Below are 14,676 nucleotides of genomic sequence, written 5' to 3'. Positions count from 1 at the left end.
AAGTGGCAGGTTACAAAATTAACACACAAAAGTCTATGGCCTTCTTATGCATTAATGATGATAGAGAAGAAATGGACATTAAAAAAACAATCCCATTCACATTGGTGCCACACAAACTCAGATATCTTGTAGTCAACTTAACTAAAGAGGTGAAGGACCTCTACAAAGAAAAATACACAAGCCTGCTTCAAGAAATAAGAGGGGATACATGGAAATGAAAACACATACCCTGCTCATGGATTGACAGGATTAATATCATTAAAATGTGTAATATTCCCCAAAGCATTGTACAGATTTAATGCAATCCCTCTAAAAATACCCATGACATCCTTCAAAGAAGTGGTTAAAACACTCCTGAAATTCATTTGGAACAATAAACACCCACAAATAGCTAGAGCAACCCTTGGGAAAAGGAGTATGGGAGGCATTACCTTTCCCAACTTTAAATGTATTACAAAGCTAGAGTCATTAAAACAGCATGGTATTGGAATAAAGACAGATCCTAAGGTCAGTGGAATAGACTTAAGTATTCAGAAAATGTTCTCCAGACATACAGTTACTCTTTGATAAAGGGGCAGTAAATGCAAAATGGAACAAGGAAAGCCTCTTCAACAAGTGGTGTTGGGGCAACTGGTCAGCTGCTTGCAAAAAAGTGAACTCAGACCTCCCATCTAACACCATGCACAAAGGTAAAATCCAAATGGATTAAGGATCTTGATATCAGATCTGAAACCACAAGGTATATTGAACAACATGTAGGTAAAACACTCCATGATATTGGGATTAAAGGCATCTTCAAGGCCGAAACAGTACTCTCCTTATAATTGGAAACAGATAAACAGATGGGACTATATTAAGATGTGAAGCTGCTGCACATCAGAGGAAATAGTGCCTAGGATACAAAGCCACCCACAGAATGGGAGAAACTATTCACCCAATACCTGTCAGACAAGGGGTTAATAACTGTCAGACAAGGGGTTAATAACTGTCAGACAAGGGGCTAAGATCTATGTTACTGACAGGATTTAACAAGGAAAAAAAAATAGCCTCATCAACAAATGGGGAGAAGAAATGAACAATTTCTCAAAGAAGAAATACAAGTGGCCAAAAGGCACATCAAACAATGTTCCACATTACTGATTATCAGCAAATCAAAACAATTATGAGGTGCCATCTCATGCCACAGAGACTAGCACACATCATAAAGAACAATAAGTGCTGGTGTGGTTGGGGGGGGAGGGAATTCTTATTCATTGCTGGTAGGAATGCCATCTAGTCCAGCCCTTATGGAAAACAATATGAGATTCCTCAAAAAACTGGAAATTGAGCTCCCATTTGACCCAGCTATACCACTCCTAGGGGATATATCCTAGGAACACAAAAATCCAATTCAAAAATCCCTTCCTACACCTTTATTCATCGCAGTACTATTTACAATAGCCAGACTGGAAACAACCAAGATGCCATTTAACAGATGAATGGCTAAAGAAACTGGTACATATACACAATGGAATATTATGCAGCTGTCAGGAAAGATGAAGCCGTGAAATTTTCCTATACATGGATGAACATGCAAACTATTATGCTGAGTGAAATAGTCAGAGGGAGAGAGAGAGACAGAATAGTTTCGCTTATCAATGGGTTTTAAGAAAAATAAAAAACATTGTGATAATGCCCAGAGATGAGGGCCGAAAGGACTGGCTCATGATATGAAGCTCACCTCAAAGGGTGGTGAGTGCAGTTAGAGAAATAATACACTAAAAACTACCTGGCAATGTTAATGAATGAGAGAAGTAGAATGCCTGTTTCGAATACAGGCAGGGGTTGTGGGAGAAGGGAAATGGGGGGCATTGGTGGTGGGAATGTTTTATTGGTGAAAGGGGCTGTTCTTTTGGTCACTGAAGCCCAAGTACAGTTCTGTTTGTAATCAGTGGTGTTTAAAAACAAAAACAAAAACAAAAACTCATGCTCCAGCAAAAAAAAAAGAAAGAAAAAAAAATCCCATTCACATTAGTGCCACACAAACTCAAATATCTTGGAGTCAGCTTATAGAGGTGAAGGACCTCTACAAAGAAAACTACAAAAGCCTGCTTCAAGAAATAAGAGTAGACACATGGAAATGGAGACATTTATCCTGCTCATGGATTGGCAGGATTAATAAAATTCAAATGGCAATACTCTCCAAAGCATTGTACAGATTTAATGCAATCCCTCTAAGGATACCCATGACATTCTTCAAAGAAGTAAATCAAACTCTCCTGAAATTCATTTGGAACAATCAACACCCACAAATATCTAAAGCAATCCTTACGAAAAGGAATATGGGAGGCATTACTTTCCTTAGTTTTAAATCGTATTACAAAACAATAGTTATTAAAATAGCATGGTATTAGAATAAAGACAGATCCTCAGGTCAGTGGAATACATTTGAGTATTCAGAGAATGCTCCCCGGATATACAGTCAATTAATCTTTGATAAAGGGGCAAGAAATTAAAAATGGAGCTAGAAAAACCTCTGCAGCAAGTGGTGTTGGCACAACTGCTCAACCACTTGCAAAAAAGCGAACTCAGATCCCCAGCTAACACCGTGCACAAAGGTCAAATCTAAATGGATTAAAGACCTTGATATCAGATCTGAAACCATAAGGATAATAGAATAACACTTAAGTAAAACACTACTTGACATTGAGACTAAAGGCATCTTCAAGGAGGAAACCACACTCTCCAAACAAGTGGAAGCAGAGATAAACAGATGGGACTATATTAAGCTGCGAAGCCTCTGCACCTCAAAGGAAACAGTGCCTAGGATTCAAAAGCCACCCACAGAATGGAAGAAACTATTCACCCAGTACCCATCAGATAAGGGCTAATATCGAAAATATACAAGGTACTAACAGAACTTAAGAAGAAAAATCATCTAACCCCATCAAAAAATGGGGAGAAAAAAATGTAAAGACACTTCCTCAAAGAAGAAATAAAAATGGCCAAAAGGCACATGAAAAAATGCTCCACATCACTAATCATTAGGGAGATGCAAATCAAAACAACGATAAGGTACCATCTCACACCACAGAGACTGGCACACATCACAAAGACCAAGAACTGGGGCCGGGCGGTGGCGCTAGAGGTAAGGTGCCTGCCTTGCCTGCGCTAGCCTTGGACAGACCACGGTTCGATCCCCCGGCGTCCCATATGGTCCCCCAAGCCAGGAGCAACTTCTGAGCGCATAGCCAGGAGTAACCCCTGAGCGTCACCGGGTGTGGCCCAAAAAAATAAAAAAACAAACAAACAAAAAAAAAACAAACACCAAGAACTATCAGTGCTGGTGGGAATGTGGAGAGAAAGGAACTCTCGTTCACTGCTGCTGGAAATGCAGCCTAGTCTAGCCTTAATGGAAAACAATATGGAGATTCTTCAAAAAACTGGAAATTGAGCTCCCATATGATCCAACTATACCTCTCCAAGGATATACCTTAGGAACACAAAAATCCAATTCAAGGGGCCGGAGAGAAGATAGCATGGAGGTAGGGCGTTTGCCTTACACCCAGAAGGATGGTGGTTTGAATCCTGGCATTTCCCTATGGTCCCCTGTGCCTGCCAGGGGTGATTTCTGAGCCCAGAGCCAGGAGTAACCCCTGAGCGCTGACAGGTGCGACCCAAAAACCAAAACCAAAACCAAAAAAAAAAAAAAAATCTAATTCAAAAATTCCTTCCTCACACCTATATTCATTGCAGCGCAATTTACAATAGCCAGATTCTGGAAACAACCAAGAAGCCCTTCAACAGATGAATGGCTAAAGAAATTGGCACATATACACAGTGGAATATTATGCAGCTGTCAGGAGAGATGAAGTCATGAAATTTTCCTATACATGGATGTACATGGAATCTATTATGCTGAGTGAAATAAATCAGAGGAAGATAGATACAGATTAGTCTCACTCATCTAGGGCTTTTAAGAAAAAAATAAGGGTTTTATTGGAATAATGCCCAGAGACAATAGAGATGAGGGCCAGAAGGACTGGCTCACAATATGAAGCTAACCACAGAGTAGTGAGTGCAGTTGGGGAAATAACGACACTAACAACTATCATGACAGTCTTAATGAGTGAGAGAAGTAGAATGCCTGTCTCAAATACAGGCAAGGATTCGGAAGGGGGTCCATTGGTGGTGGGAATATTGCACTCATGAAGGGGGGTGTTTTGTTTATGACTGAAACCCAGCTACAATCATTCTTGTAACCATGATGTTTAAATAAAGATGAAAAGAAACAACTTAATTGTAATTTAATGTAAAATGATTTGGTAATATAGTTTCATGTGAATTTTAACTGCAAATTTTTATACATTCTAAGTTATCTTCAGCAATGGCTTAAAACTTTGATGAAGGTCTAAGTATAGTTAAATTATGTTGATATGTTGGCTTGATAAGTTTTCTTAGTCTCCCATCAGATACCATTTGTAATAACAAAATGTTTTTCTAAGTACAATTAGTAGTAACCTATCACTGATAATACAGTAAAATTATAAATTATGATGACTAAAATAAAAATACTGATAGTATTTTATTTGTTTTTGTCTGTTTAATTAAATCTGATCCTTTCTTGTGACATTTTCATTCCAATTGTAAGAGAACTGTAGCTACTCATTTTCAAGACATCACAAACCACTTAAAGCTAGATAGATTTTCAGTTATTTAAAGACATGCAAAATTTATCATTTAAAGAGCTCTAAAAAAGAAATAATTATTTCATTATGATGTAATTTCATAGTAATTGGAAATTCCTGGGATATGTAGTAGCTTTAATGGTTTAACATTAGCCACTTTGTGTGTTATGCCCAATAATAATTGTGAAAGTAGGTAGATAGATAATAGGTAATTGTAAACGGATGATGCAAGCAATTTCATTTACTGAGGAAAACACTCATTCAAAACAAATGGTTTTGTGTTAATAAAAATACCAAAGGGAAGGGGCTGGAGCACAGTTGATAGGGCGTTTGTCTTGCTGGTGGCTGACCCAGGTTCAATTCCTGTATTTTATATGTTCCTTGAAGCCTGACAGGAGTTCTGAGCATAGAGCCAGGAATAAATTACTGAGAGCTATTAGGTGTGGCCAAAACAAAAAAGAAACAAAAAAACCCAAAGGAATTTATTAAGTGGTTTTTAAAACAACAGCAATGTTATACTATCATGCCCCACTTTCTCTTGATCTTTGCTTTCTTAAAACAGACTGTCAAATGTAATCTAGAAAATTAACCTGTAGCAACCTATGGAAACTGACACTGTATTTTGGTGAATTATTACTGACAATGAGTCCTTGCTCGGGGGCACCATATGTGGTACCGGGAATTGAGCCCAGGTAGGTAGGCAGTGTGCTAGGCAAGTTCCTTTTCTGATACACTTTATCTCTGGTCCTTTAAAGCATTTTTTTCCTTAGTATTTTAAAAATGGTACGTTCTTTTTTTTTTTTTGGTTTTTGGTTTTTGGGTCACATCTGCAGTGTTCAGGGGTTACTCCTGGCTCTATGCTCAGAAATCGCTCCTGGCAGGCTCGAGGGACCATATTGGATGCCGGGATTTGAACCACCATCTAAGGCAAATGCCTTACTGTTGTGCTATCTCTCTGGCCCCAAAACTTTAAGCTTTTAATTATTCCTTGAAAAAAATTTTTTCCCATTTCCTTTTCTTTGAAAATTTTAAGTACATTTATTGTGTTATCTCAGTTAATGGATGCTCTTAAGTTTATTTCTTGGTAGATTTTGGATAGTTTTTATTGTTTTACCTTTAACTTATATACCTTTACCTTTAACAATATATATATTGGTTTTTGGATCACACCTGACAGTGCCTCAGGGCTTACTCCTGGCTCTGGGCTCAGAAGTCACTCCTGGCAGGCTTGGGGGACCATTTGAGATGCTGGGATTCAAACTGGGGTCCATCCTGTATTTGCCTTGCTGTTGTGCTATCGCTCCGGCCCCATTAACTTTATAATTTTAACCACCTACAAAAATTAATATGGGAACTATGATGTAACTCAGTGGTAAAGCCAAAATCTTAGAGAAAAAATTTTCAGTAGTACAGTATATTTTCATCTGATATATTGTACTTATATTGTAAAAATTTGGTCTGTGCATATGCTACATCTGATGTTCCATAAGCTTTTGCAAAGTAGCCTGCAGTTAGACGCTGTATTATAGTTAGAAACGTTGTTTCTGTCTTTTTGGGTATACCTGTTGGTATTTAGGGACTATTGGCTCCTTACTTGGGAAATCTAGGGGAATACTACTGGCTTTGCTCAAAGGGTATGTGATTCCGAGAGATTATATGTGGTGTTGGGGATGAAACCTGGTTTGGCCATGGCTATGTACAAGGGAAATGCTCAACCCATAGTACTGTTTCTCTGGCCTTTCAGCTATGCTATTGTCATTGCTCTACTGAGGGGTCCCTTTGCAAAGCTAGAATTCTCTCTTCATTGTTCTCTCCTTCATTTCTGTTTAGTTGTGTTTCGGTGTCACACCCAAATTTGCTCTGGGTTTACTCCTGTCTCCACACTCAGGGATCATTTCTGGAGGGCTTAGGGATCCCATAAATCATATGGGGTACCTGGGATCAAACCTGGTTTGGCTTGGGACAAGGCAAATGCCCTACCCAGTATACTGTCTGCTACTGCACACTTACCCATTTCTTAAGGTTCCTTGGATTTGAACTTTATCTCTTCAATTGAAGTATTTTGCATGGGTCTCTTCTCAGCACTATGACCTTGAAATTTTTAACTAAACTAATGATTGTAGAGTATATTTGTCTTTCATCTCTTAGGGATTGTTTTTCTTTACTTCCTGATGCTTCCTTCTCTCCCTCTTCTTTCTTCCTTTTTTCCCTTCTCCTTCCCTCTTTCTTTCTCTCCTTCCTTCCCTTCCCTCTCTTTTGTCCTTCCCTTGCGTTCCCTTCCTCCTCCTCTCCCTCTCTCCCTCCCTCTTTTCTTCCCTCCCTAAGCAAATAAGGCATTCTTTGGTGCCTTGTAGCCAGAAGTGAAAGTTGGAGTGTATACAGACTATGACCATAGATATGAGTAGACTGATGAGTCATCCATGTGGACTTTGAAGTCTTTTAAGTAGTTGGCTTTAAAGTGGATAGTAAAACTTGACAAGAACAAACTTGACTAGACAGAAAATGGACAAGAGCCAATTGTGATTGTTTTAATATTTCATAATTTTTGTTTTTGGTTAGGAAAGTATCTTAATGATAACCCATATATATTTTTTAATTTTAGAACCATCTGATAACTTAAGGGAGATTCTTCAAAATGTGGCCAAATTGCAAGGAGTTTCAAATATGAGAAAGCTAGGCCATTTGAATAATTTTACTAAGGTAAGTTACTTTTTTCTTATTATAATCTGAAATTCTGCTAATTTATTATACTTAATAAATGCTGCTTAGTGTAATCATCAGTAAAGAAATCTTGAGTACATAAATCAACATTAGAACTTTCCTCTGCTGAGTTTCATGGATTTTGCCATATGTCTGAAATTTAAGTATATTTTAATATTGTAGTAGTATATTCTTGTTATAGTTTTAGAAAAGAATAAAGGGAAAGAATCACAGTGATATCTGTAATCTGGTTTTCACATTTATTTACCCAATGATAAATTTGTTTAGGCTTTTTATAGCCACTTTCATAGGCTAATGTTTAAATGTATATTTATATATCAATAATAGTATTCAGATTATTTCCCAGACATAACCATGATTCCCAAAGAAACACTAGAACTCATCTTTGATGGTCTTCATATTATAGGAATCTTAGTTACAGTCCAAGATAAACTAGAGGCAGTTGTCTCAAATAAATGTTAATTTGGTCTCTATTAATAGCCAAAAATTATTGTCTCTTGGTGAATTTTTATATTTTGGTCCCTTAGCAGTAATGAGCTGTCAGCATGTGGAAACCTAAGGAAACCTAAAATGTCTAGAAGGGAGAGGGGCTAGGCTACATCAAGCTTACTCGGGGCTTACTATTTGACTCTGTTCAGGGATCACTCCTGGCAGGACTTGGTCATGGGGATAGAGAGATAGAAAAAGGTTGGCTAAGTGCTAGGCATGGGACCTACTGCTGTGCTATCTTTTCAGTCCTAAAATGTAGCTTAGTATATCCTGAACAGTTTTGTTTGTTTGTTAGTTTTTTGTTGTTGTTTTTTGGGTCATACCTGGTGGTGCTCAGGAGTAACTCCTGGCTCTGTGTTCCGAAGTTCCTCCTGGCAGGCACAGGGGACCATATGGGATGCTGGAATTTGAACCAGGGTCCATCCTGTATTGGCCGAATACAAGGCTCCAGACCCTGAACAGTTTTTATGTGGAATAATTTTATGTTTTAATCTCTCACTATTCTAGTAAGTTCAGTTAGTAGTAATGTCATCTTCTTGGTGCATATTTGAAATGGCAGTTTTATTCTCCAACCCTGGCCTACTGAGGGAGAATTTTTATAGATTCTTAAATGAATTCATGGGTACATTAAACATTGGGTGACTGAATCCTTCAAAAATGTTTGATTCTTAACCACTCACAGTAGAACTTTGTATTTGTTTTTATTTCATAGAAGAGAGACAAGGAGACAAGTATATAAATGTATAAACAATTGATTTTTTAAATATAAAGTTGTGTAATGAATATAAAATAGGTGTTTTCCCTAGAGAAAAGCAAGTAAATATGTATTTATTTTTCTTAAAAAGGTTTGAGGCGCTTTAGATTTTATTTTTATATACTAGATGAGAAATTACTTTATGTGAAGGATAAGGTTATTTTAAAGTTAACTTACAAAACATTGAATTTGGTGCTTAAGAAATTTTTTTCAAAAATACCTTTGTTTTTGTTTTATGAATATAAATAAAGATACACTAAAATGTTTTAGTTAGATACTGTCAGGCTATGTTATTCCAAAACTGCATTATTGCATCTTGTTTTAAATTCCTAGCTCTGAAAAGTTGTACTAGATTTTATTATTAGAAATAATTTAATAGAGCCCTATGTAGTGATTTGAATTCACAGTCCTCTTGGTCACAATTAGGTTGAAAACTAAATTAGTAGTTATACAATTCTTGCCAGCTAGGATTCTTAAAGTTGGGGGTGATTGTAAGAATGGCATTATTTTGGATTATATTATTGAGGAATTAGACTTATCTTCTAGCAACAGTAAAAACCTAGAGCAGGGCCAGAGAGATAGTACTGGGGCCAAGGTCCTTACCTTTCCCCTCCTTCCCTCCCTCCCTCCTTCTATTCCTCTCTTCTTTTCAGTGCCCAGGGATTATTCCTGGCTCTGTGCTCAGTAATTACTCCTGGTAGACTTGAAAGACCATATAGGATGTGGGGGGTTGAACCCAGGTCTGCTGCACACAAGCAAATGCCCTACCTCCTCTGCTATTGCTCCAGCCCCATTTCTTTTCCCTTTTTTGTGAAGCAAGGTAGTTGTTATTGAAAGAAATTAACTTAGAAGATAGGAGGGGAGAGAAAGAGAGGCATACATGGTGAAGAAAGAACATGAGCTTTTTTTCAGAGTAGAACAAAGAAAAGGAGAAAACTCAGATTTCAAGAGAGAACATGGGCTTGAAAAGCAAGCAAGTCTCTATTATTTGTTTGTTTGTTTTGTTTTGGGGTCACACCCAGCAGCACTCAGGTTACTCCTGGCTCTACACTCAGAAATCACTCCTGGCAGGGTCAGGGGACCATATGGGATGCCGGGATTTGAACCACCATCCTTCTGCATGGAAGGCAAACGCCCGACCTCCATGCTAGGGAGGTTATTTACAATTCGATCTTGGTCTGGAGTTAAATTTATCTGGGCTTTGTCAAAGGGAAAGCCTTGTATTGTTGATTGCCTTTCATAATCTCATCATGCTTCTTCTGTAGCTCCTCCTTTTCTGAGAGTCCACTCTTCTCTGGGTGAGGTTTCAGTTTCTTAGTTTGGAAAGACTTGTGGCCTTTGGGCCTGGGCACCTCCCTCCAGAGCTGGACAATTTCTTAAGTTTCATTATTTCCCAAAACCTCATGACCAGCAATCACCCTAGCTGCCTGTAACATCCCCCCACCCCTTGCAGGCTTTACCCCCTTAAATCTTTAAGGGATATATAGGTGTAGTTTTACCCACAGTACTTTTTTTTTCATGTTGACTAAAGGACAAAGTGAGTGAGATCTCAGAGGAAAGACTAATGGGACCCAGGCAGTGGCTTGTTGGGTTTTTTGAGTTATCAGTCTGAAAGAGAAATCAGATAGCTTAGACTTTTAAAAAAAATATTTTTATGATGCCATAATTTACAAAACTATTTATAATTGTTGTTTCAGGCATGCAATGAATGTTCTAAACACCAATCCCACCACCGGAGTGCCCAAATTTTTCTCCATAAATGTCCTCAAGCTCCCTTCTACTCCCCAGCCTGCCCCTTTGGCAGGCATGTAACAAATTTATTTCATATTGTTTGCTCCAATTTAAAGGAATCTCAAATGGAATTAACAGAAAATAAGTAGAAGCCAGGGCTGGAGCATTATTACAGCAGGTATGGTGTTTGCTTTGCATGTGGTTGACCTGGGTTCAATCCCCAGCCTCTCTTGTTGTTTGAGCATTGCTAGGAGTGATTGTTGAATACAGAGTCAGAAGTAATCCTGAGTATTGCCAGGTGTGACTCAAAAAAAAAAAGTTAATTTATGATGATTGATAGCTATATGTTTTTAACTTATTAAGTACAGAAATTAGAATCATTTGATACAATTTAACATCTAGTCTCACTAAAGAACTTAAAAAAACAAACCCCAATATTAAATCCTGGAGGAGAAAAGCTTTCCCTAATCCAGCAGTAGCATCAACTTTTTTTTGTTTCTTTATTTTGATTAAATAAAGTGCTAGTTTATTTTGGGGGGTGGGGTGGGCCACACGGCAGTGCTCAGGGGTTACTCCTAGTTTTGCACTCAGAATCGCTCCTGGCAGGCTCAGGACCATATAGGAATGCTAGGCTCTGGGGACTTAAAGGGATGGTGGGAATCAAACCCAGGTCCATCCCAAGTTGGCCTCATGCAAGGCAAACGCCTTACAGCTATGCTATCTATCCAGCCCTAAAGTGTTAGTTTCTGCTTTTACTAGTCACCTGTAAAAAAAATTTATGAAGTTAACACATAACTTATTTTTTAAGTTTTAGGTTTTCTTGAAGAGATGTTTCAAGTGCTCTCTCTCTCTCTTCCTCCTTCCCTCTCTAACCCATTCTCTCCCCACCTCCCTTTCACTCCTCCTTTCTCCCTTTCACTCCTATTTTCACTCTGGAGAAGCTCTTCTCTGTTAAGCACACATTTCTTTTTTTTCCCCTCACATCTTTCTCAGTAAATTAAATCTGGATAAAAACAATCTTCACTCTAAAAAAAATGAGAGAGACATCCTAGGTATTCAATGGGTTCACAGTAGTAGTTTGATTTGTTCTTTTGGTGGTTGGTCACTAAACCAGATAGAATTGGTTTTATCTTGGGGAGATGAACCCAACTTAGTTCATTTATTCTTTTCTGCATTGGGACTGCTTACCATAACCTGGTACGGTCTCTTCCATCCCTTCATCTTGGCAGTAAATGGAAGTTGATTGGAATGGGATCCAGTTTTCTAGATTTTTGGTAAGGTCCAGCAGATTTTGGTGAGGGATAGATCCAAAGTCTACAAAATCCTGTCAGTCCTTCAAAGAGTCTTCAGTTGTTTTCTAGTTTGAAGTGCTAAGGAGTGATTCCTGACAGTTCTTTGAGGAACTACTTAGCATTTACATTCTAGCACCTACATGGCAGGGATGCTCACATTCTGCTAATCCTACTAGATAACTATTGAGCTGCACCTGCAGGTCACTTGTTCTGGTTGGCACAGGAATGTGCTCTAATCACTTGACTTCTCTGGTGGCTATAGACTGAGGATGGAGTGAGGAATTGCACTTTGCAGAAAAAGAAAGTTGGTCCCAACTGACTTCCCAGGAATTTCAGGAGGAGATGAAATAATGAAGCAAGATTGTTTTTATTGAAAGAAATTTACTTGGTTTTAAGGATAGTTAGGCTAAAGAGATATTAAAGTGGATAGGGTGTTTGTCTTGCGTGCGTCTGACCCAGTTCAATCTGTGGCATCGTATATGATCCCTCAAGCTCACTAGAAGTAATTCCTGAGTACTGAGCCAGAAGTAAACCCTGAACATTGCTAGGTATGGCCCAAAAACCTTAAAAAAGAAAGATGTATAAAGGGAGAGAAAGAAAGGAATACTGTTTAAAAGAGAATAGGGCTTGAAAAGCAAGCCTTTTTTTTCTGTTACACGCTTATTTTTTGTTCTGTGTTATCTCATTTCTGAATTACCTTTCTGAATTACCATGTCATTTTATTTATTTTTAGATTTTGGGGCCACATTTGTACTTAAGGCTTATTCCTGGCTTAGTTCATTATTGGGAGACAATATACATTGCTAGTAATTGAAATAAAGTATGCTACATTCATGGCAAGCACCATAACTTATTTATGCTTTTAAAAACTGAACAATTAGAATTAGCAGTCTTGGTTAGGATATAAGGTTCTAAACCTAAACCTTGAGTAGATCTAAACCTGCCCCATCAGTAAAGTCTTGAAGGTTGAACTCATAAACATTGAAGGTTGAACTCATAAACATCTGTTTTAGCTCTTGGTAAAATAATCAGAAAAGCTTTAGATCAGATAAATGGATACTCAGTTTTGACCCTTGTAAGACTTTCTTAGGCCGATTTCTTTGTACTCTTAATAAAGTTGCTGTTACTAGAAGTGGAGTTCCAGCACAATGCCTGTCCCATAATTTATGCCCTACAGATAGTGCATTTTTAACCTTATTTTTGTGATCTTTATCACTTACCCTTTTTGTCAGGGAGGGCAGGTGTTTGGAGCACATCTGACAGTGTGCAGAGGTTGTTCCTGTTTCTGTTCAGGGGATATAAGCAAGGCAAAATTAGGTGCCTTGATTATCAAGGCTTTGCCCCCTGAATTTTTTCTTTGGCCTCCATCATTTTCCTAGGGGTATTCCTCACACTCCCTTCCTTTTTTTTTGGCTTAAGATGGTGAACCTTCTGTGTTTGAGTTGAGTGTTGGCAACCTAACTAATACAGTTTTTCAACTTAAATAGGTGGTTATTTGCTTTTGGGAGACTCTTTTTTTTTATTGTGGACATAGCAAAGGCCTTGACCTTTTTCCTACTACTATGTTAGTAGCACACCTCCACCAGTTATGATGAGCAAATATCTATACATTGTCAGCTGTTAACTGGAGGATAGAATCATCCCTGGCTAAAGGGATATAAGTAAGTGCCAATTTTGAGGTACAGAGTTTGGGTGAGGGAAACTCCCAAGGTGGTGCTCAGTAGGTTGGGGTTTCCACTGGGGATTCTGAGCCTCTTCTGCAGTGCTGTGTGCCTCCAGAGCCACACCTGGCAATGTTCTGGTAGAACATATGGTGCAAGAAATTGAACATAGGTAGGGCTTGACATATACCTTAACATTGTACTATCTTCTATAGATTTTATTATACTTACCTCAGATACGTATTATAAACACTTAATTGAATCATAATGTGTTTGTAAATGCATTTTTTTAGAAAGCTAGTATCTTTTAAAATGTGACATATAGGGGCCGGTGAGGTGGCGCTAGAGGTAAGGTGTCTGCCTTGCAAGCGCTAGACAAGGAAGGACCGCGGTTTGATCCCCCAGCGTCCCATTTGGTCCCCTCAAGCCAGGGGCAATTTCTGAGCGCTTAGCCAGGAGTAACCCCTGAGCATCAAATGGGTGTGGCCAACCCCCCCCCAAAATAAATAAATAAATAAATAAATAAATAAAATGAAATTTAGATATTTATATATTCTAAGAATGACATATAGAATAAGAAAAATAATTACTGTGCTAGAAGTAATTAGTTGGTCATTCTGGTATCATAACACGTTATATGAATTTTTAGTTATACTTTTAATTTCTGTTGTTGACTACTGCTCATTAAACTTTGAGATTTGTTTTTATTATTATTTTGATTTTGGGGCCACACCCGACAGCACTTGGATTACTCTGCTTTCTACGCAGAAACTACTCCCAGTAGGCTTGGGGGACCTTATGGAATACCAAGGATTGAACCTGTGTGAGCTATGTGAAAGGCAAATAAATGCCCTCCCTATGTGCTATTGTTCTTGCCCCCGCCAAGCGTTTTTTTGTTTTTGTTTTTGACCACACCCAGCAACATTCAGAGGTTACTCCTGGCTCTTCACTCAGAAATTGCTCTTGGCAGGCTCAGGGGACTATCTGGGATGCTGGGAATACAACTTGGGTCATACTGGTTTGGCCGCGTGCAAGGCAAAATCCCTACTACTGTGCTATCACTCCAGTCCTTAAACCTGAGTTTCTTAAGCAAATGAAAGCTATGTTTTTCAGCTTTGTATCTCTTATCTACCACTGGGACATGGTGTTTAATTAATGGTGTTCTGTTACATTTAGTATATTTTTTTATTGTAGTTTTTCTGTTAGGCTTAAGTTGACATGTACCATATTTTCCAGCGTATAAGACGACTTTTGAAACAAAAAAAGTCAACCGAAAATCAGGGGTCGTCTTATATGCTGAGTATATCCTGAAAAATGTTTCAATATGCCGCTAAATGAAAATTGTCTGAATATTGCCACAG

General features: G+C 38.2%; 1 protein-coding gene across 1 annotated transcript in view; it reads left to right on the top strand.

Moving 5' to 3' along the window:
* RICTOR (RPTOR independent companion of MTOR complex 2) overlaps positions 1 to 14,676 on the top strand; it is a 131,395-nt gene that overhangs the window by 43,777 nt on the left and 72,942 nt on the right. The window contains exon 3 of the mRNA XM_049767670.1: positions 7,270 to 7,367. Within this exon, the coding sequence (XP_049623627.1) occupies positions 7,270 to 7,367 (98 nt within the window). The remainder of the gene's footprint in view (positions 1 to 7,269; positions 7,368 to 14,676) is intronic.

This window comes from Suncus etruscus, chromosome 2 (assembly GCF_024139225.1).
Source record: "Suncus etruscus isolate mSunEtr1 chromosome 2, mSunEtr1.pri.cur, whole genome shotgun sequence".
NCBI lineage: Eukaryota > Metazoa > Chordata > Mammalia > Eulipotyphla > Soricidae > Suncus > Suncus etruscus.
This window is presented reverse-complemented; position numbering and strand designations above follow the sequence as displayed.